The following is a 19,871-nucleotide window of genomic DNA, read 5'->3' as shown; positions in this document are numbered from 1 at the left end:
CTTTCTGGTGGTTCCCTGGGTGTTCTCCAGGTCACATACTTAGGAGTGGAATTGCTGAGACTGGACACAGGGAATTCACATCTTTTTTTTTTTTTTAAATGTTCTAATTAGTTATACATGACAGTAGAAGTATTTTGACACATCAGATATAAATGGAGTATAACTTCTCATTCTTCTGGTTGTACATGTTGTACAATCACATCAGCCATGTAATCATATATGTACATAGGGTAATAATTCATTCTATTATCTGATTGTCTGATTCATTCTATTTTTTATCCTTCCTACTCCCACAAACCCCTCATCTCCCTTCACTTTCCTTTGTCTAATCCAAAGTACCTCTATTCATCCACCCCACGCCCCAGACCTTATTGTGAATTAGCATCTGCATGTCAGAGAAAATATTTGGCCTTTGGTTCTTTGGGGTTGACTTATTTTGATTAGCATGATATCCTCTAGATCCATCCATTTACCACCAAATGTCATAATTTCATTCTTCTTTAAGGCTAAATAATATTCTATCATTTATATATACCACATTTTATTTATCCATTCATCTGTTGAAGGGCACTTAAATTGGTTCCATAGTTTGACTATTGTGAATTGAGCTGCTATAAACATTGATGTGTCTGTGCCACTGTAAAATGCTGATTTTAAGTCCTTTGGTATAAACCAAGGAGTAAGATAGCTGGGTCAAATGGTGGTTCCATTCCAAGTTTTCTGAGGAATCTCCATACTGCTTTCCATAATGGTTGCACCAATTTGCAGTCCTACCAGTATCGTATGAGTGTACCTTTTCCCCTAAACCTTGCCAACATTTATTGTTGCTTGTATTCTTGAAAATTGACATTCTGGCTGGAGTTAGATGAAATCTTAGAGTAGTTTTGATTTGCATTTCTCTAATTGCTAGATATGTTGAATATTTTTTCATGTATTTGTTGCTCAATTGTATTTCTTGCTCTGTAAAGTGTCTGTTCAGTTCCTTAGCCCATTTATTTATTGTTTTGTTTTGTTTTGTTTTGTTTTTTTGGTGTTGATTTTTTTTTTTTAGTTCTTTATATATCTTGGAGATTAATGCTTTATCTGAAGTGCATGTGGTAAAGATTTTCTCCCATTCTGTAGGTTCTCTCTTCACATTTTTGATTGTTTCCTTTGATGTAAAGAAGCTTTTTAGTTTGAATCCATCCCATTTACTGATTCTTGATTTTACTTCTTGCCCTGTAGGAGTCTTGTTAAGGAAGTCAGCTCCTAAGACAACATGATGAAGATTTGGGCCTACTCTTTCTTCTATTAGTCCCAGGGTCTCTTTTTAAATGCCTAGGTCTTTGGTCCACTTTGAGTTGAGTTTTGTGCAGGGTGAGAGATAAGGGTTTAATTTCATTTTGTAACATATGAATTTCCAGTTTTCCCAGTTCCACTTTTTAAATAGGTTATCTTTTCTCCAATGAATATTTTTGACACCTTTGTCTAATATGAGATAACTGTATTTATGTGGGCTTGTCTCTGTATCTTCTATTCTGTACCATTGGTCTACATGTCTGTTTTGGTGCCAGTATCATGTCATTTTTTTTTTACTGTGACTCTGAAGTAGGATTTAAGGTCTGGTAATGTGATGCCTCCTCCTTCACTATTCTTGCTAAGGATTGCTTTGGCTATTCTGGGTCTCTTATTTTTCCAAATGAATTTCATGATTGCTTTTTCTGATTCTTTGAAGAATGTCATTGGGATTTAAATAGGAATTGTATTAAATCTGTATATCACTTTTGGTAGTATGACCATTTTGACAATATTAACTCTGTCTATCCAAGAGCATGGGAGATCTTTCCATTTTCTAAGGTGTTTTTTCTTCTATGTCTTCCTTTAGTGTTCTGTAGTTTTCACTGTAGAGGTCTTTCACCTCTTTTGTTGGATTGATTCCCAAGTATTTTATTTTATTTTTTTGAAGCTACTATGAATGGGGTAGTTTTCTTAATTTCTCTTTCACTGGATTCATCTCTGATTTATAGGAATAAATTTAATTTATAGGTGTTGATTTTGTATCCTGCTACTTTGGTGAATTCATTTATTAATTCTAGAAGTTTTCTGGTGAATATTTTGGTTTTCTAAATGTAGAATTATATTGTTGATAAATTGTAATAGTTCGAGTTCTTCTTTTCCTATCTGTAGCCCTAAAATTTCTTTAGTCTATCTAATTGCTCTGGCTGAGTTTTCAGGACTATGTTGAATAAAAGTGGTGATAGAAGACATCCTTGTTTTGTTCCAGTTTTTAGAGAGAATGCTTTCAGTTTTTCTCCATTTAGAATGATATTGGACTTGGGTTTAGCATAGATAGCTTTTACAATGTTGAGGTATGTTCCTACTATCCCTAGTTTTTCTAGTGTTTTGAACATGAAGGAGTGCTGTATTTTGTCAAATATTTTTTTCTGCATCTCTTGAGCTGATTATATGATTCTTGTCTTTAAGGTTATTGATGTGATGAATTATGTTTATTGATTTCTATATGTTGAACAAACCTTGCATCCCTGGGATGAACCCCATTGATCATGGTGCACTATGTTTTTAATATGTTTTGTCAGAATCCTATTGAGAATTTTTGGACCTATGTTCATCAGGGATATTGATCTGAAGTTTTCTTTCATTGATGTGTCTTTTTCTGGTTTTGGTATCAGGGCGATACTAGTCTCATAGAATGAGTTTGGAGGGATTCCCTCTTTTTCTATTTCATGGAATAATTTGAAGAGTATTAGTGTTAATTTTTTTAAAAATTCTAATAGAACTCAATTGAGAATTCATCTGGTCCTGGGCTTTTCTTGGTTCATAGGCTTTTGATGGCATCTTCCATTTCTTGCTTTAAATTGATTTTTTTAAATTGTGTATGTCTTCCTGATTCAATTTGGGTAGATCATATATCTCTAGAAATTTGTTGATGTCTTCAAGATTTTCTATTTTGTTGAAGTATAAATTTTTCAAAATAGTTTCTAATTATCTTATGCATTTCAGTAGTGTCTGTTGTGATATTTCCTTTTTCATCACAAATTTTAGTAATTTGAGTTTTCTCCCTCTTTCTTTTTTTAGCATGGCTAAGGATTTATCAATTTTGTTTATTTTTTTAAAGAACCAAAAATTTTTAATTGATTTTTAAAATTGTATCTTTTGTTTCAATTTCATTGATTTCAATTATTTCCTGTTTTCTACTGTTTTTGATGTTGATTTGTTCTTCTTTTTCTAAGGCTTTGAGATGTAATATTAGGTCATTTATTCATTGACTTTCTACTCTTTTAATAAATGAGCTCAATGCAATGAACTTTCCTCTTAGCACTGCCTTCCTACACAGAGATTTTGGTATGTTGTATTGGTGTTTTCATTTACCTCTAAGTATTTTTTATTTAATCACTGATTTCTTTTGTTATCAATTTGTTATTCAATAGAATGTTATTTGTCTCTAGGCATTGTAGTAGCTTCTATTTTCATTTTATTATTGATTTCTAATTTTAATTCCATTATGATCTGATAGGATGCAGGATAGTACCTCCATTTTTTTGTGCTTTCTAAGAATTGTTTTGTGGCATATGTCTATTTTGAGAAGGATCCATGTGCTGCTGAGAAGAAAGTGTATTCACTGGTTGATGGATGACATATTCCATATATGTATGTTAAGCCTAATTTATTGATTATATTATTTAATTCTTTAGTTTCTTTGTTTAGTTTTTGTTTGGAAGATCTATCCAGTGGTGAGAGAGATGTATTGATGTCACCCAGTATTATTGTGCTGTGGTCTATTTGATTCTTGAAATTGAGAAGGGTTTGTTTGTTGCATGCTGATGCTCCATTGTTTGGAGCATTAAATAGTTATGATTGTTATGTCTTGTTGATGTATGATTCCCTTAAGCAGTATGAAATGTCCTTCTTTGTCCCTTCTTACCAGCTTTGGCTTGAAGTCCACTTTATTTGATATGTGGATAAAAACCCCTGCTTGTTTATGTGTCCATGTGAGTGATATGTTTTTTCCCCCATCCTTTCACCTTCAGGTTGTGAATGTCTGGCTATGAGGTGAGTGTCTTGGAGACAGCATATTCAATTTGCCAGTCTATGTCTTTTGATTGTGAGTTTAGACCATTAACTTTCAGGGTTATCATTGAGATGTGACTTATATTCCCATTCACTTTGGTTTATTTCTGGATTTTAATTTAAATTAGTTTCTCCTTTGATTGTCTTTTCCTTTAGTGTAGCTCCTTCCTTTGCTGGTTTTCACTTTTAAAAATTTCCTCATCATAGAATATTCTGCTGATAATATTCTGTAGTGAAGGCTTTCCAGTTGTGAATTCTTTTAACTCATGGAAGGTTTTTATTTCATCTTCATATCTGAAGCTTAATTTTGCTGGATATAAAACTCTTGGTGGGCATCTATTTTTGTTCCGAGCTTGGTATACATTATTCCAGGTTCTCCTAGCTTTGAGGGTCTGCATTGAGACATTAGCTGAGATCCAAATTGATTTCTCCCTATATATAATCTGATACTTCTCTCCTGGGGTCTTTAAGATTCTATCCTTATTCTGTGTACTAGGCATTTTAATTATGATGTGCCTTGGTGTTGGTCTGCTGTAATTTTGTACATTTGGGGTCCTATTATCCTCTTGTATTTGATTTTTCATTTCATTCTTTAGTTTTTGGAAAATTTCCAATATTATTTCATTGAAAAGATTGTGTGCATCCTTTTGTTTTGTATCTCTACACCTTCCTGTATTCTGATAGATCTTAAATTTGGTCCTTTAGTGTTATTCCATAATTCTTGGAAGTTTTTTTTTATGGTTTCTTACCATCTTCTCTGTGTGGTCAACTTTATTTATAAGAGTAAATATTTTGTCTTCATTGTCTGAGGTTCTGTCTTCCAAGTGGTCTAGTCTGTTGGTGATACTTTCCATTGAATTTTTAATTCAGTTTATTGATTACTTCATTTTGAGGATTGCTGCCTGATTTATTTTCATAATCTCTAATTATTAAATTGATTTTTTACCTCCTAAAATTGATCTTTGATTTCACTCCTGACATTATCCTCTATGTCCATGGATTATTTTAACTATGTCCATTCTGAACTCCTTCTCTGACATCTTCTACTGTGTCATCAATGGACTCTATAATTGGAGCATCCTGGTGTGTTTGAGGTGCTTTTTTCCCTTGTTTTTTTCCCATGGTATTCATGTATCTTTCATCTAGAAGTGTGAATCTGAGATAGTACAGTTTCTACCCTATAGACTTATAGTGTCCCTGAATATTTTCAGTACCTCATGTTTAAGGGAAAGATCAATATTAACAGTACCCAACACAAGCAATATACAACTTTAAACCAAATAGCTCCTATTAAGATGTTAGGTACTTCTCTCCCAGGCAGTCCTGAGGGCTGAGCACCAAGACCTGTGTGCTTGTTGTGGAGAGGTGCTTTGTATTAGGCATATCAGGACCAGGCCCTGAAAGTGTGGGCTGACCTTGTAGCTGCAAGCACTGGGTGAGTTGGTGGCTAAAGAGGGACTGGGGAACCAGAGGACCCTGATGGGTGTGGGACTGAGGCTCAACCTGGAAGGACCAGGGGATTGGTGGATGCCAGACTGGGGAGGAGCCAGGGACCATATTGTTGCCACGACACAGCAAGTGTCAACACAAGTTGGCCCCAGGAACATGATGGGTGCCGGACCAGCTGGCTGGGGAAACCAAGAGCAAGATGTCCTCACACACCCTTTCTAACTTTCCCCTCACTGTAGCCAGTCCAGCTCATCCCCACATGCTTCAGGACTCACAAAGCTGAGGAGAGCCTGGCTCCCTCCTGCCTCTGCAGCAAGATGTAACTACCAGCACACTTAGCAGGAAGACCTAAGGTATAGTCAAACCTATAGAAGCCTTGATAATGTACCTCCAGGCCCTGGTTTTTGTCCCCAGAAAGAGGCATCCATGTCCCAAGGTGTTGGTGAGTAAAACCTGCAGGCAGCACGACACTGGGCCTCTAGGCCCTTGCAAGTGTCCCAAGATAGAGGCTGGTGAATCTTGAGATGGTGATGGTGGCAGCAACAGTGTCCCAAGATGGAGGCATCCACACCAGGAGATGGGGCAGTTGTTGTGGGAGGCATTGCGAAAGTGGGAAAGTTGGAAATGTACATCTTTATCTTAGTAGATAAGACCAAATTTGCTCTCCAGGCCAATTGCATCATTTTACCTCCAGGAATACATGAAACCTTACACTGCCCTTTTATCAGGCATTTAAAACTTGCCAAGTTGAGGGGTGTGAAAATCTTATTTACCTTTGTATTTCTCTAATTACTTAAGCTTTATCATATCTACATATGTTTATTGGCCCCTCTATTTTCATTTTCTAGGAATTTACTTTCTGTTCTTTGATAATTTTTATTGACTTGTACTTGTTTTAATTAGTTACGTGTGATTATATATCTTGGTTACTAATTTTCTGCTGCTTATATTCAGGTTAAATATTCTTTCTCAGTTTTCTCCCTTTCTTCTCTTTTTATTTCTCTCTTTCACAGTGTCCTTTGATTACATTAGTTTAAAATTTATAGGTTAATTTACAATCTTTTCCTTAATAACTTACTGCTTCTATCCTGAAGAACTAGAGACATTCAGCCACTATAGCAATTTTTGTTATACACGGAGTTCTCATATGTGCATGTCTCTTCCTAGACTTTCTTCTCTTCCTCCACTTCCTCTCCCCTTTTCCCCTTAAACACCTGCACCAGTACCACATTGTCTCAATTGTTTTTACTTTATAGTTAGCTAAGAAATCTCTATATCATACATATTATTTTTTTTTGGTATTGTATTGTATTTATTTTTAATCTTATTATTTTTCTCCAATATTATATTTACTATTCTTGGGTCTTTTCTCATTCTTATACATTTGAAAATTGATTTTGTTAACTTGAATAAACTGACCTGTAAGTATGAATGTAATTTAATGATTTAACAGGTTCATTTTGGGGTGCAGATTTCCATTTATTTAAGTCTTCTTCAACCTTTCAATAATATTTTATCATTACTTATGACATCTCATATTTATATCTGGTATCTTATTATTGTTATTATAAATGGAAACTTGGAAAATTTTCATTTTCTAGCTGTTTGCTATTGTTGTATAAGAATGCAATTGATATTCTGCATTGCTTTTTATGTTGACAGTAATTCAGCAACATTTCTGAAATCTATGATTAATTGTAGTATTTGAATTTCAGGGTTTTTTTTTACAATGGCAGTTTGGGTATATTATTTTAAATATGTATTTTCTTATATATATGTGTAGTATTTATACACACATATATGTATATATAAAGGGAGAGAGAGATAATCTACATATGAAAAACTAAATCTTCACTGGGCTCAGTGGCACATGTCTGTAATCCAATGACTCAGGCAACTGAAGCAGGAGAATCACAAGTTCAAGTCTAGTCTCTACAATTTAGTGAGCTCTCCTCTCAAAATAAAAAGTTAAAAAAGAAAAGGGGCAGAGAATGTAGCTCAGAGGTAAAGTAGCCTTGAATTTAATCCCTGCCCCCCACCCCGAAAAAAGAAAGAAAAATCTTTCTCCCATCTGTTATGTGTTTTTTTTTAATATTTATTTTTTTAGTTGTATTTGAACACAATACCTTTATTCTATTCATTTATTTTTATGTGGTGCCAAGGATCAAACCCAGGGCCCCATGCATGCTAGGTGAGCTTTCTACAGTTGAGCCAGAATCCCAGTCCTCCGTTACATATTGTATTTTTATTTTCTTATTCTTGCCTGTAGTGCTAACTGGGACCTCCAGTACACTGTTAGATAATATTGTTGATTGTGGCTATCCTTAGCTTTAACCTAGCTTTCACTGGGAGCGTAGTTCTGAAGTTCTACTATTAAGTGTCATCTTTGCTATAGTTAAGAAGGAAATCTCCTCCTATTTTGGGGTAGTTTAGGTTAGGCTGTAATAACAAATGACCTTTATGTTACAGTGACTTGCAATGAAAGATTTACATTTTGTTCACACTTTCTTTCCCTGTGGATCAACTGTAGCTCTTTCCCATTTTCTATGCCAGGACAAAGAGGATGGAACTACCTCTGACTGTAACATTGTCAATCAGCGGCTGAGGGAAACAGCTCATGATGAACAATATGGTGGCTTGGAAAGTTTTTGCCAGGGGAAGAGGACATAGTCTTCAGTTTGCATTTCATTGACCAAGGGAAGTCCAGAGATTATGCCTTATTTAAACATTTGAGAACAGACAATTCTCCCTTAGGGACAGGGCATCATGAGGAGAGACTGAAAGTATTTTGAGCACCAGTAAAATTGGCCACAGTGAGTAGGTTAAATTGGCTAATAGTGTTGTCTCCTGAAGTTTTAGAAGGCATTTTGTCCATGATTACAAATGTACTGATATGAAGTTAGTTTTTCCCTCCCTCTTTTTTCTAAACCTAAGGAAGAACTATCTGAATAAACCTATAAACTTTCTTCAAGTCTAAAAAGTCTTATTTGAAAAATCAATGTATTTTTTTTTACTTCATCTAAAATCTTTTGTGGGTGAAAATTATAAAGAAAATTTGTTGGCATTCTCCTCTGTCTTGGGTATGGTTTTAACTATTATGATGGATACAGGTAAGCTAAAAAGCACACACTTACTTTTTCTCTTTTCTCTTTTTATAAATGAACACACTTTTCTTGATATAAAATATACATTCCTGATATTTTTGATATGAGGTATTAGAATATTATCTTCAAAGACTGACATTATTACAGAGATGGGTACTAGGGAATCTGGGATGGTTTAAGGTTGGGACTAATTTTAATGGTTTAGGAAATTATGTCTTATTATTATGATGATTATTATTATTATTGAGACTGGAATTTATCCCAGGGGTGCTTTACCACTGAGTGGCATCCCCAGTTTATTTTTTATTTGAAGACAGGATCTCACTATGCCAGGCTGGTCTCAAATTTGCAATCTCCTGCCTCAGCCTCAGGAGTCTTTGGGATAACAGGCATGCACTACCATGCCCAGTAGGAAATGAGGTATTTTTAAAATGCATTAGAGAATCCAAAGAAAAACATCTAAAAATGAATTTTTTAAGAATATAAATATGTGGATATGAATCAGTATAATGACGAGAAGGAAGTGTGTGTGTGTGTGTGTGTGCGTGTGTGTGTGTGTGTGTAAAGAAAAAGAGCTTAGAGAAGAGATTATAATAGTTGCCAGAGGCTCATGTGTAAAGGCAGGGTGCAAGTCTTTTGTTGTCTTAGGCTCACAAAGAGTTCAATATGCAATATGTTAGACATATGCCAATAAATTTGATAATCTTGATGAAATTAACAAACTCCTACACATATACACCTTACCCAGATTGAATCATGGAGAAATAGAAAGTATGAACAGAACAACAACAATAACAACAAAGAAAGGAAACAGTATTGAATCAGTAATAAAAATAAAAATCTCTCATTGAATAAAAGCCCAGGACCTGAGGGCTTCACTACTGGAATATGCCAAACATTTAAAGAAGAGTTAATGCTGATTCTCCTTAAGATATTGCAAAATGAATAAAATAAAGTCTTCCAAACACATTCTACAAAGCCAGTATCACCCTCATATCAAACTAGGTAAGAATACAACAAAACCAAACAAAAAGAAAAGAAGGAAGGAAAGAAAACTACAGACCAATAAGCCTGGTGATATAGACTCAGAAATCTCCAAACAAAATACTAGCCAACTGAATCCAATAGCACATTAGAAAGATTATTCACCATGATTTAGTGGGATTCATAAGAAGGATGCAAGAATGGTTCAACATATGCAAATAAAAAAATGTGATACTCCACATCAACAGAATGAAGAGCAAAAATGGTATGATCATTTTGAGAGATAAAGAAAAGGCACTTGATAAAATTAAATATTACTTCTTGATAAAAACTTTAAACAAATTAGGTACAGAAGGAAAATACATAATAAAGGCCATTTTTAATAAGCCAACAGCTGACATTATACTGAATGCAGAAAAGATGACAATCTGGAACAAGAAGAATGTCTACTCTCATCAGTGCTGGAAGTTCAAGACAGAGTAATCAGGGAAGAGAAAGAAAGAATGCCTATCAAATTTGGAAAAATGAGTCAAATTGTCACTTTATAGATGACATAATATTATATATTATATGTGTTATAATATATAGATGATATAATATTATGTATATTTAGAATATTATAATTGGAAGATTCCAAGAAATCTACCAAAAGATTATTAGAACTAATATATGAATTCATCAAAGTTGCAGGATCCAAATAAAGCTAAAAAACAGTAGCATTAATGTATGCCAGTATCAAGTGAACTAAAATAGAAATCAAAATAAAAATCCCATTTAAAAGAGCTACAAAACCAAAAAACAAAAGGAAAAAAAATCCTAGGAATAAATTTAATCTAAGAGGTGAAAGATCTGTACACTGAAAATTATGTATTTATGGATTGGAAGATTCAATATTATTAAAATGTGCATATTTCTTGAAGTGATTATAGATTTAGTCCAATCCTGTCAAAATGCCAATGTCATTCTTGAAAATACTGCAAAAAAAATCCTAAAATTTATATGGAGTCACAAAAACTTCATATAGCTAAAGCTGTCTTGAGCAAAAAGAACAAAGCAAGAGGCATTACCTTATGTGATTTTAAACCATACCAATCTGTAATCATGAAAATAGTATGGCATAAACACAGGCATGTAGACTAATGGAACAGAACAGAGAGCCTAGAAGTAACCCCACACATCTGTGGCCAGCTAAGCACACACATTGAAGAACAATCTTTTCAATAAATAGTGCTGGGAAAATTAGATATCCACATACTCAAAGATGAAAGTATATTCCAATCATTCATCAGTTACAAAAATCAACTCAAAATGTGTATAGTGAAATATAAGGCCTCAAACTATGAAACTACTTGAAGAAAACATAGGGAAAATACTTTAGGACATTAAAATGGGCAAGGACTTTTTGGACAAGACCCTCAAAGCACAGGAAACAAAAGCAAAAGTAGACAAATAAAATTGCACCAAACTAAAAAGCTTCAACATGGCAAATGGAACAATAAACAGATTGAGGATACAACCTACAGAATGGGAGAAAATATTTGCAAACTATACCTCTGACAAGAGGTTGATATCCATCCAGGATATATAAGGAATTCCAACAACTCAATAGCAAAAAACCCCAAATAACCTGATTTTCAAAAAGGGTCAATAAGATCTAAAGAGACATTTCTCAAAAGAAGACTTACAAGTGCTCAACAGGTGTATGAAAAAATGTTCAACATCACTAATTATCAGGGAAATGCAAATCAAAGCCACAATGAAGAATCATCATGACCACAGTAAAAAAAAAAAAAAAAAAAAAAAATGCTGCTATCAAAATGTCTAAAGATAACAATGCTGGTGAGGATGTTCTCACTGTTGGTGGGAATTTAAATTTGTACAACCATTATGGAAAACAATGTGGACGTTCCTCAAAAAATTCAAAATAAAACTGTGGTATAATCTAGCAATCCCACTCTTGGATGTGTATCCAAAGGAAATGAGTAAATGTCAAAGAGACATCTGTGATCCCATGGTCACTGCAATATGATTCACAATAGCCAAGAAATGAAAACAACCAATGTATCCATCACAACTGAAGAATGGATAAAGAAAGTATGATTCATGGATACCATGAAGTGTTGAGGTTTTTAGCCCCCCCTCCGCCCCCCCCCGCCCCGTGTCCTCCTGACCAGCGGGAGAAGCAGGGAAAGCACAACCCGACCAGGAGGAGCCAAGAGAGGTAAAGGTCGACTGGCTGCCCTCACCCAGCCCTCCCTCGCTGGAGGACAATCAGACGCTCCAGGGAGAACAGTCAAAGCAGGATGTCCTTTAATGAGGAAGTACACACAGCTTATATACTGCACAGGAGTCAATCAGAAAAAGGTCGGAGGGGTGGAGCAAGTTCACGTGTACACACATCCCATAGTCTATAAGGGAAGGCACGAGCTGTTCACAAGGGTGGAAGAGTCCTGGACTTATCCTGGAGGTGGTTCGCCTCCTGGCTGATCACCAGGAGCGGACCCAGTCACATGTGTGACCCCAAGACCTGGAAGCAGGCAGCCATGTCCTACAGTGAAGTACTATTCAACTATACAGATGCATGAAATTCTGTCATTTAACACAATATGAATGGTACTGGAAATCATAATGTGAAATAAAATTAGGCAGACACAGAAAGAAAAGACATGATCTCACTCATGAAGAATTTAAAAGAAGTTTATCTTCAGAGGCTGGGGAGAAGAAGCAGGGGAGAGAGGGATAGAGAAAGGTTAAAAAATGGGTACTAAGTTACAGCTACATAGGTGCAGTTAGTTGTGGTGTGCAACTGCACAGTGCGGTGACTATAGATAATAATAGTATCCTACACATTTCAAAAAGCTAGAAGAAAGGATTTTGAAAGTTTTCAACATAAAGAAATGATAAATGTTTGAGGAGGTAGACATGTTTAACCTGAATTGAACATTGCACATTGTACTATAATGAAATATTAAATACTATCACACTAATATGTACACTTTTTAAGTTTTTTTGTATAAAATAGAAATAAATTTGAAAGTAGAAAAGAAATCTTAACATACACTATTTTCTTTACTTTAAATGTTCACTTTTACCTTATATGTCTTGTGTGTCCCTAGTCTTAAGAAATCAGTACCTCATCTCCCTCAAGAGCACTGTTTTTTTTTTTTTTTGTTTTTGTTTTTTTTTTTTTTGAGCTATAAGCATTGCCTAGCAGGTTGTTCTATTGTGCCCTTTATCACGGATGTCTGTGTTTAATTGTTGAAAATTAGAATGTACAGAAATTCTTAGCAGAACACTTAGTCCATAAACTGTACTAAATTAATTGTGGTCATCATTGTTAGGATTATTGTTCATCTGTCTTTTAATCCTTTTAAGTTTAGCTACAGAGTCTGGTCTATTTTCACATTCCTAGCAGTAAAGAGTCTGGTAGCTGCTCAAAAAAAAAAAAAAAAAAAAAAAAAAACCAACAACAACAACAAAAAACCTGTTAAATTAATTATTTTTGAAAGTTTTAAGAGCCCAAGTCCTTTCTTTACTTCATTAACCCCATTAACCCCCTTTGAATTCTTGGTTTTATCTTTAAAATTTCAATTTAAAAAGGAAATAATTAAAATTCATTTTTTGTTTCTGGATTCACACACAAATGATTCCCACATGCTGTGATCAAAGAAAATATATCTTTAATCAGTTAAGATGAAGAATTCTTATAGAGAACATCTCTGATGCTACTTTAAAAGAGGGTGGCCTTTCAAGAGACTTTTTTTCAGCATGCTGCTAGTTTTATATTGCTGTGTAAAATTATGCCACAAATTTAGCCTCTTAAAACTACACTGATTGATTATTTCATAGTCATACAAATAAATAGTCCAAGTGAGCTCAGCTGCCTACTATACCTAGTCAAAAGACTGAAATTAAGAAATTAAGAGATGAGTAGCCTGGATTTCTATCTGGACAGTCTAGGAGTAATTCACTTTAAGTCTTATTCAAGTTACTTACAATTCAGTTCCTTGTGGTTGCAGGGCTGAGGTCTCTGTTCACTTACTGACTGTTTGCTGAAGGTTTTCCTCAGCTTCTAGATGTCACCTGAATGCCTTGGTTCATGCCCCCTCTGCCTTCAATGTCATCGCTGACATATTGAATCCTTCTTCTGACTTCCTCTATTGCCATCAGCTAGAAAAAAAGCTCTCACCCTTTGAGATTAGATTGGGGCTTGTATGATTACATTAGGCTAAACCAGATGGTCTCCCTGTCTTTGGCCCAATACTGACATTCATATAACATTACATAATCACAGGAGAGGTAACTATCATATTCACATGTTCTGGGGTCAAGACATCTTCAAGGGTCCATTATGCTATCTACTACAGGCCACTCTAGCCCCTAAAAAATTCATATCTATTTCATATATGAAATATATTTATTCAATACCCTCCAAATTTTCATTACATTATGGCATCAGCTCAAAATTCAAAATCTCATGTATAATCTAAATCAGTTAGGATGAATTTTATGTTCATAATCCTACTCTATGGATCTATGATACTAAATAAACATTTATCTGCTGTTATCATATAATGGTGGGAGAGAACAGGATAATAACTGTGGACATTATGTTTCAAAATAGGGGAAAGTGGAAAGTAAAAAAGAGTCATTGATTCAAAGAAGTTTTGAAATCCAGCTGCAGACTCCTTAGGTTTCAAAGCCTGGGAAAAGTGCTTTGTGGTTCTTAGCTCTCCTCTGGGCTCTTGTGTCCCAACTTTTAGCTCACTTCCTGCCAATAGAATTTTAGAGGTCCAACAACTTTTCCTTTTGTAATCTCCTTTTCTGTTTAGTTCATGCTGTCGGTATTGCTGTTGGTATAGATACATCAAGAACCCATGGGTCTCCTATAGTACATAGATTCATGCCATTTGACACATCCTCAGGTCACTTGCTTGCATGACTACTAAATAATAAATCAATGTAATTTTTTAGAGGCTAAATTTGTAGCATAATTTTACACAGCAATATAAAGCTAATAACATGCTGAAAAAAGTCTCTTGAAAGACCACCCTCTTTAAAGTAACATCAGAGATGGCTTCTATGAGAATTCTTCATCTTAACTGAGTAAAGATCTATTTTCTCTGATCCAAACGTGGAAATCATTTGTGTGTGAATCTAGAAGCAAAAATGAATTTTAATTATTTCCTTTTTTAAATTGAAATTTTAAAGATAAAACTTTAAAAGAATTCAAAGGTGGTAAATGGGGTTAATGAAGTAAAGAAGGGACTTGGGCTCTCAAAACTTTTTAAAATAATTAATTTAACAGATTTTTTTTTGAGCCACTACCAGACTTTGTACTGCTAGGAATGTGAAAAAAAAAAAAAAAAAAAAAACAGACTGTGTGGCTAAGCTTAAAAAGATCAAAAGACAGACGAACAATCATCCTGACAATGATTACCACAATTAACTTGGCACAATTTATGTGCTAAGTGTTCTGCTAAGAATGTCTGTACATTCTCATTTTCAACAATTAAACACACACATCCATGACAAAGGGCAAAATAGGACAACCTGCTAGGCAATGCTTATGGTTCAAAACAACAACAACAACAAAAACAACCAACAGTGATCATGAGGGAGATGGAGTACTGATTTCTTAAGTAAAGACTAGTTAGGGTTCTGTAGTTTTCATTGTATAAATCTTTCACCTCTTTTGTTAGGTTGATTCCCAAGTATTTTATTTTATTTTATTTTTTGAGGATACTGTGAATGGGGTGAGAAATAGAAGAAGATCTTAGAAGATGGAAAAATATACCCTGTTCATGGATATGCAGAACTAACATCATCAAAATGGCGATATTACCAAAAGTTCTCTATAGGTTTAATGCAATGCCAATCAAAATACCAATGGCATTTTTTGTAGAAATAGATAAAGCAATCATGAAATTCATATGGAAAAATAAAAGACCCAGAATAGCAAAAGCAACTCTAAGCAGGAAGTGTGAATCAGGCGGCATAGCGATACCAGATTTCAAACTATACTACAGAGCAATAGTAACAAAAACAGCATGGTACTGGTACCAAAACAGGCAAGTGGACCAACGGTACAGAATAGAGGACACAGAGACTAATCCACAAAGTTACAACTATCTTATATTTGATAAAGGGGCTAAAAGCATGCAATGGAGGAAAGATAACATCTTCAACAAATGGTGCTGGGAAAACTGGAAATCCATATGCAACAAAATGAAATTGAATCCCCTTCTCTTGCCATGCACAAAAGTTAACTCAAAATGGATCAAGGAGCTTGATATCAAATCAGAGACTCTGCGTCTGATAGAAGAAAAAGTTGGCTCTGATCTACATATTGTGGGGTTGGGCTCCAAATTCCTTAATAGGACACCCATAGCACAAGAGTTAATAACAAGAATCAACAAATGGGACTTACTTAAACTAAAAAGTTTTTTCTCAACAAGAGAAACAATAAGAGAGGTAAATAGGGAGCCTACATCATGGGAACAAATTTTTACTCCTCACACTTCAGATAGAGCCCTAATATCCAGAGTATACAAAGAACTCAAAAAATTAAACAATAAGATAACAAATAACACAATCAACAAATGGGCCAAGGACCTGAACAGACACTTCTCAGAGGATGACATACAATCAATCAACAAGTAAATGAAAAAATGCTCACCATCTCTAGCAGTCAGAGAAATGCAAATCAAAACCACCCTAAGATATCATCTCACTCCAGTAAGATTGGCAGCCATTATGAAGTCAAACAACAACAAGTGCTGGAGAGGATGTGAGGAAAAGGGTACTCTTGCACATTGCTGGTGGGACTGCAAATTGGTGCGGCCAATTTGGAAAGCAGTATGGAGACTCCTGGAAAAGCTGGAAATGGAACCTCCATTTGATCCAGCTATTGCCCTTTTTAGACTATTCCCTGAAGACCTTAAGAGCGCACTACAGAGATACTGCCACATCAATGTTCATAGCAGCACAATTCACAATAGCTAGACTGTGGAACCAACCCAGATGCCCTTCAATAGATGAATGGATAAAAAAAATGTGGCATTTATACACAATGGAGTATTACGCAGCACTAAAAAATGACAAAATCATGGAATTTGCAGGGAAATGGATAGCATTTGAGCAGATTATGCTAAGTGAAGCTAGTCAATCCCTAAAAAACAAATGCCAAATGTCTTCTTTGATATAATGAGAACAACTAAGAACAGAGCTGGGAGGAAGAGCAGGAGGAAAAGGCTAACATTAAACAGAGACATGAGGTGGAGGGAAAGGGAGAGAAAAGAGAAATTGCATGGAAATGGAAGGAGACCCTCATTGTTATACAAAATTACATATAAGAGGCTGTGAGGGGAATGGGAAAAAAAAACAAGAAGAGAAATGAAGTACAGTAGATGGGGTAGAGAGAGAAAATGGGAGGGAAGGGGAGGGGGGATAGTAGAGGATAGAAAAGGTAGCAGAATACAACAGTTACTAATATGGCATTATGTAAAAATGTGGATGTGTAACTGATGTGATTCTGCAATCTGTATTTGGGGTAAAAATGGGAGTTTATAACCCAGTTGAATCTAATGTATGAAATATGATATGTCAAGAGCTTTGTTGCCGCAGTCTGGCTGGGCACAAATCACGAGCCACTCACAGCTTTGTAGATTCAAACAGCAATTCTTTATTCCTGATCTCACACTGGCCTTCTACAAACACGTTCTGGGGAAATCCACATTCTCTGCCCAAATTCACACTTCCACTGGGCTTCTGTCTCCCAAAAATACTGTCTGTATGCCATGAGAACTCAAGAGGAACTCAGGCAGCAGGATACGCCCTACTCCCAGCAGGAATAACCTTCCTAAACCGGGAACGCCCTAAACCCGGATCCACCCTGGTCCTAGAGCAAGGCCACCTTACATGCAATGTCACTGCAAAATGTCCTATTTCCACGAGTCCTTTCACTAAGCAACATGGGGTACGCTGGCAAAGAAATTGTCATACCTGCTTGGCTAATGGCTCCCAGCACTTTGTAATGTTTTGAACAACCAATAATAAATAAATAAATAAATTTTAAAAAAAAGACTAGTTAGGAATGCACAAGACAGATAAGGTAAATGTACGTGTCTAAAGCAGAGTAAATAGTTGATTTTTGTGGTGCTCTAATACACATCTGTTCATATCTTAGCATAATATGACTCCGAGGATCAAATTGCCAAATCAGTTTAGCACAAGTTAAAATTTTTACCAGTATCAAGCTTTATGGATAATTTCAAATAGAGTTAATCTGAGTATCAGAGGAGAATTATTTGCATTTTTAAAGATTGGTCTAGATTATTTTTCTTTCATAGGTAAAGGGAGAGAATAAGTTGCAGACCATTTACTTTCCACAATGCATGAAAATTAAGGAGTCAAACACCATTGTTATACTTTAGTGTAATAAAAAAAGGCTTCTCCCACGTGCATTTATTTTTCATTTTATTATAAATTTTGTGCTATGGTAGATCAGAATTTATCTCATACACGTGTGTGTGCATATACACATTTTAAGTATATTGATATTTTTAGGAGAAAATAGTGGAGCCAGAGAGAGATAAGCAGAAGTGAAATTTTAAGGAAAGATAATAAAAATGTAGGGATGATGTAGCCTACACAACATTAATTTTCCTTTTCATACTCAAAGAATTCAGATTGGAGTTGGAGACAGCAATGTTTAATTCAAAACAATATCTTAACCTCTCCTGAAGATTAACAGTGGTAATGTAACCCAATTGTGGGCAGTGATATGCAAGTAGAAGTGAGGTTTCTGGGAAAATTTCTTGCCAAAGGGTCAGGTTCAGCTGATATATGACTTTTCCCTTTCTTCTTCATGACTGGAATATGGATTAGTTCCAGATGTGGAGCATCATGTTTTGACCACAAAGCCACCTTGAGGGAAGGGTCAAGAGGAATGCACAGACTTGGATCTTGATATACATGAGCTGCTGAACCAATACCAGTAAACAGTTATCTCTGGACATTTCTTGATGTGAAAGAAGTGCAACATATAATTTATTTAAACCACTGTTTTAGGGGTTGTGTTACTTGGAAGCAATTCTTCACTGACAGAAGAGGTTATTCAGAATAATGCCCAGAGAAGATGTTTACAGCTAAGGAGTAGGAGTATACATGAAACCTTTCACCTGCCAAAGCTCTTGATTTATATCTTTAATTGCATTTGTGGGTAACAACTGTGTGTATGAAAATCTTTCCTGAATTATTCTAGATCCCCTCAAAAGGTGTTCAGTCTTCATCTCGGTCACATGTTAACTTCTGGCGGGACTTACTTAGGTTGTATGTGATGAAAAAAGGGAACTTAAAAAATCACAAGATGTTTCCAAGTTAGACTCTTGAAATTATACACAATATATAGGATGTTTTTATTATGGAAGGGGCACAAGAAATAGAAAATGCTCCCTGATAAAGAAGAAAAGAAGATCACTCCAAGTTATACTTCAGTATGACTTTACAGCTAGCACTTTAGAAAACTAAGAAGGGCGTCATCCTCAATATCACAGGAGTAGACTCAGATAGGAGGAGCCACAGTACTGGCTAAAATAAAGACTGGCATGGGATTGTTTGAAGTATGTCAAGAACCTTGAAGGAAATGCTTCTGAAAAACTAAACAGGGAATAATTTTTTTAGTTCTGTGTAACACCTACGTAATGTGTGCTATGAGAAAAATTTTAGTTTTATTCTGTGTTGAGTATCCCAGTTATCAAGCCAGAAACAGGTGTGGGACATTTTTTTTTCACGGGTATTTGAATTCCATTTAATGATATTGCAAAAATGGATGTGTAATTAAAACAGGTTAAGTTTATAAGAAAGTTTCTAAATTCTATACATTATTCTGTCTCCTGATTGGGAGAGATTTTGTTATAACTCTAGTGGATAAACTATGCAAGTGGATGTCATTCAATTTTAATTAACTATGGTTCTTTCAACAAATCTCTTGAGTCCCAACTGCATGCCAGCACTCTTTGGAGTAGGAGATAGAGCAATGGACAACCAGATCTGTTTGTGTGCTTATTTTTTTTCTACTTAAAAATAATGTATTTCCAGGAATATAGGCATAATAACCACAATGAAGTGTGACCATTCTTAGGCTGGTGACCTGTGCAGGTGGCACAGAGAGATCTATCTCAGCCCAGACATTAACAAGTTCTGGGAAAACAGGGAAAGAATCAGAGTTTGGTCTGTCTGACAGATGATAAATTGTGTCCCTAA

At 35.2% G+C, this 19,871-nt stretch overlaps 1 protein-coding gene across 1 annotated transcript in view; it reads right to left on the bottom strand.

The window, feature by feature from the left end:
- The window catches only part of LOC143401854 (uncharacterized), a 99,731-nt gene extending 93,612 nt beyond the window's left edge, over nucleotides 1-6,119 (bottom strand). The window contains exon 1 of the mRNA XM_077109726.1: nucleotides 5,906-6,119. Within this exon, the coding sequence (XP_076965841.1) occupies nucleotides 5,906-6,119 (214 nt within the window). The remainder of the gene's footprint in view (nucleotides 1-5,905) is intronic.
- Between the last annotated feature and the right edge of the window lie 13,752 nt (nucleotides 6,120-19,871).

The sequence above is a fragment of the Callospermophilus lateralis genome, chromosome 6 (assembly GCF_048772815.1).
Source record: "Callospermophilus lateralis isolate mCalLat2 chromosome 6, mCalLat2.hap1, whole genome shotgun sequence".
Taxonomy (NCBI): domain Eukaryota; kingdom Metazoa; phylum Chordata; class Mammalia; order Rodentia; family Sciuridae; genus Callospermophilus; species Callospermophilus lateralis.
Note: the sequence above shows the minus strand (reverse complement) of the source record. Positions and strands in the feature narration are given on the sequence as shown.